The sequence below is a fragment of the Falco naumanni genome, chromosome W, assembly GCF_017639655.2.
Source record: "Falco naumanni isolate bFalNau1 chromosome W, bFalNau1.pat, whole genome shotgun sequence".
NCBI lineage: Eukaryota > Metazoa > Chordata > Aves > Falconiformes > Falconidae > Falco > Falco naumanni.
The window spans coordinates 21,804,137-21,811,583 of NC_054079.1; the positions used below are offsets into that span (position 1 = coordinate 21,804,137).

General features: G+C 39.9%; 1 protein-coding gene across 7 annotated transcripts in view; it reads right to left on the reverse strand.

Annotated features, from left to right (window-relative positions):
• The window catches only part of LOC121080579 (transcription factor 4-like), a 239,926-nt gene extending 232,809 nt beyond the window's left edge, over positions 1 to 7,117 (reverse strand). For 4 of the 7 annotated variants that reach the window (XM_040578705.1, XM_040578702.1, XM_040578700.1 and 1 more), the window contains exons 1-2: positions 5,456 to 5,972; positions 3,725 to 3,797 (exon numbers count right to left, since the gene is read on the reverse strand). In XM_040578705.1, coding sequence (XP_040434639.1) covers positions 3,725 to 3,797; positions 5,456 to 5,557 — 175 coding nt within the window. In that variant the 5' untranslated portion in view covers positions 5,558 to 5,972. Of the gene's footprint in view, positions 1 to 3,724; positions 3,798 to 4,388; positions 4,517 to 5,455; positions 5,973 to 7,083 lie in introns of those variants that run through there. The other 3 variants (XM_040578703.1, XM_040578699.1, XM_040578704.1) reach the window with 3 other exon arrangements.
• Positions 7,118 to 7,447: the final 330 nt, after the last annotated feature.

A 7,447-nucleotide genomic window follows, 5' to 3' on the forward strand; every position in this document is an offset into this window, starting at 1 on the left:
CTGACTTCACTTTATTCAGTGATGTCTGTGCTAGCAAAGATTTTAGGGGCTTTTTTTGCGTGTGCAATAGAATGGCCAATCATAAGAATTCAATTATTCTACTGCTACTCACACCCACACAATATTCAAACATATACATAGTGGGCAATCTATAACAGATGCTTGAAAACTTAAGTAAAATTAAATACTTAAAATAGAAGAAGCAGAAATTTAACATAAACAGGAAGATGTGGGCTCTGATTATCAGTTCAAAACCCGAAATATGCCAAATGTGACAGAACTAGCAAATTCTTTAGCACCACAATTGTTGAAAAAAACCCATTCCCAAAATTGAGCACCAGCGACCATCATCTTCCCTTTGTTTTACAATGGCTTGCACTTGGATTACAACAGATGCTTTTGCTGCAGAAGCTAAGGTACGCTATTCAGAAAATTTTAGAAGATCCAGGAAAATTAATTTTATATTGGCAACTGTCCTAAAAAAAAAGGGGGGGAAGGAGGAAAAGGGAAAAAAAATACCCCCCCCCACTTCATTCTAATGGATGTGTATTGCTCAATTTAAGTAACAGGTATTACATCACTTTACAAATACAATATAAATTTGAGGTAACTCCAGGGGAGTTTTCTTAAAAATAATTTCAGTCTTCACCAATTCTCCCTGTTAAGGTCAGAGTCTCTAAACCAGCATGGCTGAACTGTTTTAGTGCTCTCTGCTGAACACCTGCAAACATCAAACAAAAACTCCTGGTCCTTTACTGGGTTGACAAAAGCCTTTCATGTGAAAAATGCTCCATGGGAATATCACGGCTGTCTCTCAGGTTACATTCCTTTCTCCCCTGCAGCCCTCACCATTTCTTAACATGGTAAGAAGCCATGTTTGTGAAATTAAAGATTAAAAGGAAACGTGGCTTTACTTTATTTTCATTCACACATTACAAATCACAATAGAGCATCATATATTAGATGAGTAAAAAGCTATTAAGATGACTTTAAGCATGAAATATTACCACACTTCCTAAAGTACAGTCAGTTTCACTTCACTGCTTGGGATTACTTTTCTTTGGGGTCTTTTTTTTTTTTTTTTCCTTTTTCCTCTCCCCTGTAAGAGAAGTTTTGGGTTAATGCAGAGGAATGACATCTGTGGTTCCCCACCTCAGTAAATATAATTTTTAAAAGAGGACCATTAAAAGAAGGTCAGCTCAAACTTCAGAAGGGCATCTGTCCAGGAAGAAGAACAGGCTGCATTCAGATCACTAAAATTCCATATTATCAATATGTATAATTAGAACAATAAACTGCATTCACATGTTATTAATGGAGCTATCTTTAAACCTTCCATATAGTTATAGAAAACATCTCTTACAGCAGTTGTCTGGGAGCTATCATATCAAATCTGAATTTCTCAAGTCCTGTCTCATTACACCACCACACACCAAATATTCTTTAAGAGCAAGACTATGGCAAACTGCTAGCTGGCCAGCAAGAGCACGGGGAAACAATAGCCATGCTTCTTCACGCAACTGTGTCTTCAGGCCACACATCCACCCTCTCACCAAGTATCAGTGAGAGGCAATTCACCGATGCCTATATTCTGACAACTTTTTTGAAATCACTGATCACTCACTACCAAACTCCCTGTCTGATAACCTAACAACAGATATTTATACAGTAAATTCAAAGTGGTTTTCCCTTAGAAGAGCATACCCTGTGCTGCATGCCATTGTGCAAACAAACTACCAACATACAGTATATGTTCCTTTATCAAGCAGGGTACTTCAGCCTGCATCATCAGAGACTGGTGTATGCAAGCATTTACACATTGTTACAGTGTGGGAGAGTTCAGGTGTTATTTTAAATAGTCTGTATTTTAATATTACTAACTTGCTTCAGCTCATTAAATTATCTGTATGTCTAAAATGACGCATCAAAGTTACTTTAATGCTTTCAGATTTAGAGACAATAAAAAATAATATAACCCCTTGATTTCACTCACTGTTCAGATTTGCTATCCTGTGGTATTTCTGATGAAAATGACTTCATAGATGAGGTTTACGATGCATTTATTAAATATAACTATCTAGTCAATTGCTGTTAGACCAAGTGTTAGTTGCTGCATTGACTGGTATATAAGCATGACAAATTGATTTGTCTGGCAAACACTCTTCGCTTCTCTCCAGTGAAAATAAAACCGGTGAATATTATGTATTCAGTTAAATCAGTTACTAAAATAATGTAATTCAGAAAATGACCAAAAATAGGATTAAAAACATTAGCTTGTGAGATACAAGGCAAATTATGTTTACAAAGTTATTCAAACCTAACACTAAAATTCTCCAAGTCACTATATTCATAATATAACCAAATTTGTGAAGATAAAACAGTACCATGTTATTATTTTGAATGTCTGAATAAAATGCACAAAATGAGTGCTTAATAATTATAGGTGGCATTTGATCTAGTGTCTTTAAAATGTTTATTAAAGACTACCTTCAAATTAGGAAGTGCTTCCTTGGAAATAAAAAGTTAATTGACGTACTAGTGCATTTAATAAAAATGGCCATACTGAATACACAGAAGAGGCTCCTTTAATTGAGTACAAACTGCAAATACCAGGCATGAAACTATATGCAATGACGTGTTTATATCTAGATATCCACTGGCAGTTTGCAGTGAAGACTTGTCCAAATTTACCATCTGATTTAGAACAGTACTCCATGTATAACAATACTACATACAGCGTGTTGGTATGTGTAATTGCCTGTGCTTTTAAAACACTGCAACTCTACCCAGAGATGTATTTGTGTCCTGTCCAAAACACCACATCCGCAAGGCAGGGAACCCTCTTAAACAAACTTAATAGAAGAGTAAGGAAATTTCAAATGCGTAAGTATCTTTGCTAGTTTTACTTCTAATTTGTCAGGCATATAAAAGCCTCTATATAAAACTTTAGTTGCCAGACAATTATTGTACACATATGTTCTACCACAAAGAGCTCTGATATTTCTTTTGTCATCAAACAGGACTTCTGTTTTTATGGAATGCAGAAGTTGCCCATATAGTACTACTACAGCCAAATAAACATACATACAAACAAACAAATCCTCCAGTTAAATTTCAGGGACTCTTCAAAAGCAGTCAGATATTTACAAAGAAAATGCCCCATCTTCCACCAGGACAAGAAACTAGCCTGAAGATTTTAATTCACAAAAAAATATTCCATCAGCAAACAGCGATCTCTAATACTAAAGAGTTCTTTTCCCAGAAGAGGATGGTATTGATACTCGGACACTTGCTTATTTATTTATTTAATTTAAGCAGCCTTCAATTCTTACTCACAAAATTAATTCTCACACAAGATGTTTTGATAATCATTTCTGATGTACAAAAGATGGCATCTGAAATTGTAAACAAAAATTTGCAATGCTCAGTTTACAAAAGAAAAAAATTTTAGCTAGCTCACCCTGAACAGAGGAAAAACGTTAGGGTTTCTTTTTTAAAAAGAAAAAATAATCATAACTGTATGGAAATACTGTGAAAATGTCCCAGTCTTGTGGAAATAATAATAACAATAACAACAACAATAGCTAGCACCTAGGAATAATTCTGCTCAAATCTGAATGATTCTGCTCCCTAGAAGAGATTAACACAATCACAACAAAGGTAATGCCTATGGATAAATAACTAACAACATTTTAACTATGTACGAAACAAAAATGTTACATACTTGAGCCAGTAAAATGTCCACTTGCCAAGGAAGTTGGTCCATTTTTCCCACTGCTCACAGGAGGTGAAAACATCTAAAAAAACCAAAGAGGCATTACTACCAGAAAACAAGAGATTCCCAAGTCCATTGTTAGTCAAAAGTTCCTTCCACATTTGCTGTAAACTACATTAATAGTTTGTCTACCACAAAACAGCATCCCCCACAGACCTGAAAACAAGTCAATATTTCTTAAGGCCCCCACCAGCCCCTCACCACCATCATCACGTTCTTATTAGGCTCATTAGCTCTCCAAACAATATTCACTTCCTGAAGAGTTTGAGCAATCTCAGTCCCCAGCAGCATTATCCAGGCTGGGAAGCGGGGCTCGCTCCCCTCTCCAACTCTCAAGCTGACAAAGGCGAAAAAAATTTTTTTGTTGAAACCTTGGCCATAGATGTAGCAATGTCCATTTCCATCCCGCTTTAGGATTTGCCTGTCATATGTGAACCCAAATAATAATAATGCAAATTGCCATCTGCCCTAAATTCTCATTTCGTCTCTAACAGGAGAGCAATTTGAAGCAAGGCTCTCTCCCTCTCTCTCGCTCCCTCTCTCTCTCCCTAGCATTTATTTCGACCCTAATTGGTTTCTCTCTTCTTCGACGTGTCTAGTGGATAATACACACCTTCCCTGAGTCAGAGCCTGCAAAAAGCGAAGGAACAAATGGAAAAAGTGCAACAAGCAAAGGGGGAGCTGCAAAGCTGCCTCAGGCTGCGTTTCCTGGCCAAACTTCCCCAAGCCATTCCTCCACAGTGAAGTCTGGAGCAGCAGCAGCAGCCTGAAGCAGCCTCATTTACACGGGAAAAAGGGGGGTGCGGTGGGGTGGATAAGTTTTTGCGTGGTGTTGCTGGTCTTTAGGAACATACACGCATCTCACAGCAAACTGATTCTCCCCTGAAATAAATAAGTAAGTTGATAGATACTCTTGACATACTGGGGGGGGGGGGGGGGGGGGGGGGAGGAGGAAGGGGCTGGGGAGAGGAAGGAAGGGGCTGGGAGGGGGAGCCTGACAAAACTAGACAAGTGCACACGTCCGGATTAACGTTTGGCCTCCAAACCAGCCCAGCCAGGAGCAGCCCAAAGAGACAAAGAGAGTACTTTTTTACCAAAAAAAAAAAAAAAAAGCACCATCTAGCTGGGGGGCTTCAGAAGAGATTGGAGCAGTTTTAATGACAGCAGAAGCCATATGAGATTTCAGTGAAAACTTTAAACTGAGACAGTCATGGATTTCTTTGCACTTTCCATGTGCCAAAAAATGAAACAAGGGAAGAACTGAAAAGAGAATATAAGCAACTAATTAGCAATTAATTAGTTCATGTGCCAACAACGCCATAAAATGTAAAGCACAATAAAAGCGTTAGATATTGTTATTAACTAATGATGAGAAATGTTTGGGTTTAGGGGCATCTCTTTTTATATGAATTATTTTAGACATCCAAGACATTAAAATAAGCTGTGAACATGATTGTATCTCCCATCACATACAATAAGAAATAATAAAAAACCTAATTTATTTATTTATTTAAGCAGGAAAATATTTACCATCGTTCTAGCTGCTGATTAAAAATTGCCCAATGTACTTAGATCACAGTTTTGCTTTGGTTTTGTTGGTTTGGGTTTTGGTTTTGTTTTTTTTTAGTTTAACAGATCAGCTAGAAGATATTTTTTTTACAGCTGTTGTTAATTTCTTACCGCACTGAAATCCAGTAAATCACTCAGTTCTTTGTCCGTCCCTAAGGCAGCCATTCGCTGTTGGTGATGCATTTTAGCAAAATCACACAAACCTAGAAACATGGAAATAACCGCAATCAGAAACCCAGTCCCGAGCCTTGCAGGAAACACAATCGGATTTTTCAGGGGGGTGGGGGTGGGTAGTTGAAAAGAAGGGAGGAAAAAAAGATGGAGGGGCAGCAAAAACAACAACAACAAAAAAGCGATATTGTATTTCCAAAGAGGCGATCGAAACTCGATAACATCCACTCTAAACCCAAATGCGGAGAAGAAAAAAAAAGAAACAGCCTCGCTCCTGGAACATCATTTATGCAACAGGAGGTTCAGCGAGGAATGAATGAGGATCCCAGAGAAGAAAACTACAGCCATCCACTCCCAACTTTTTCCCTTCTCCTTCATCCACGCAAAGTAGCATTTAGAGGCAGAAACAGCAAATAGCAATAACAGCAATAAGAGGAGGAAGGGGGGGGAAAAAAAAAAAAAAAAAAAAAGAAAACGAGAGAGAGCGCGCGCGCGATGCAAAGTCGCAGGCTACGGAGGGATGCGGGGCGGGAGTGGCGGGGCCGGGAGGGATGCAAAGAGCAGGCTTTGACAATTAGCCCCAATTTCTAATTTGCGGGGAGGAGGGGGGTTAATAACAACAACCCAGGAGCGGCTCAGGCCTGTGCGGAGTCATTGACTCCCTCCGAGTGCCCGGGGGAAGGGGAGGGGAGCCGAGCCCAGCCCAGCCCAGCCCAGCGGCTGCCTCGCTCGCTGTAGCCCCGCTCCCCACCGCCGTTGCGTACCCTGCCCTGCCCCGCCGGCAGCACCGGGAGCGCGGGGCCGCCGCGCTGCTCCGTACCCGCCGATCATGGAGCTGCAGCTCCTGGGCAGCCGCCGACTCCCGCCCGCGCCGCACTTTTGCGGGGATTATACTTGAAATTTCCCCAGCTCGCGCACATACGCGTGGCAAAGCGAGTTTATACGAGGTTGCAAATACACGTGATGCGGAGACTTTGCCAACAGGAACGATATTTTTTTTCCCCTTGTATTATCCAGGTCATTTTTTTTTAATTCTGCTTTGTTTTGGTTTGTTTGTGATCCCCCTCCCCGCGCTTACAGCTAAATTTCAAACCGGAGGGGTTGGGTTTTTTTCGATTTACAGAGAGCGTTGCTGCAAACTTTGCAAAAATCAGCCCTTTGATTTGCTTTACGCTCAAGTTTCTGGGGACGATGCCAGCGGCCCCTTCCCCCCTCAGCATGTTATAATTTATTTCACATTTTGCTATTGCAGGCCCGACACACTCCACAAAAAACTAGTTCGACTTCATTTTCCAGTAGGAAAGAAAGCACCGATTTATCACCCTTTAGCGTTTGCACCTTAGTGTGTATCTCACAAGTGTAAGTACACCGTGTATATAGCATGTATATTTATACACATGAGCAATTATGTTTGCACAACACGCGGTGTACTTCCTATTTGCATTTACACATCGAATAACTTGCACCTCTTTTTAAATAACACATTGGGATAGACAATGTAAAAAACAAAAAAAAAAACCAAACCCAAAACACAGACCAGTTACTCTAACAGCAAATTGTAACTTTACCTTAAATGGCCACAAATATGCTCACAATATTCCAAAGGGGGGGGGGGGAAGGAACAAAAATAATAATAATAATTAAAAAAAAAAAGGAATCTTCTGCCAAAGTGCTTTATTATCTCACACGTGTGTGACCCTCCAAAACCACGAAAAAGTACTGCAAGTGTCAGTCCTGCTCCGGGGTACTCCACAGCTTTACAGGCACCCTACACCTGGCTTTGTTGGGATTTGGGGTTCCCGACCACCAAACGCCCGCCACCAGCTCCCCCACACAGAGCCAGACAGCCAGCCAAAAAAAAAAAAAAAGAAAAAAAAAAGAAAAAAAAACCCAGAAAAAAAAAAGAAAAAAGGAAAAAAAAGAAGGTCCGAC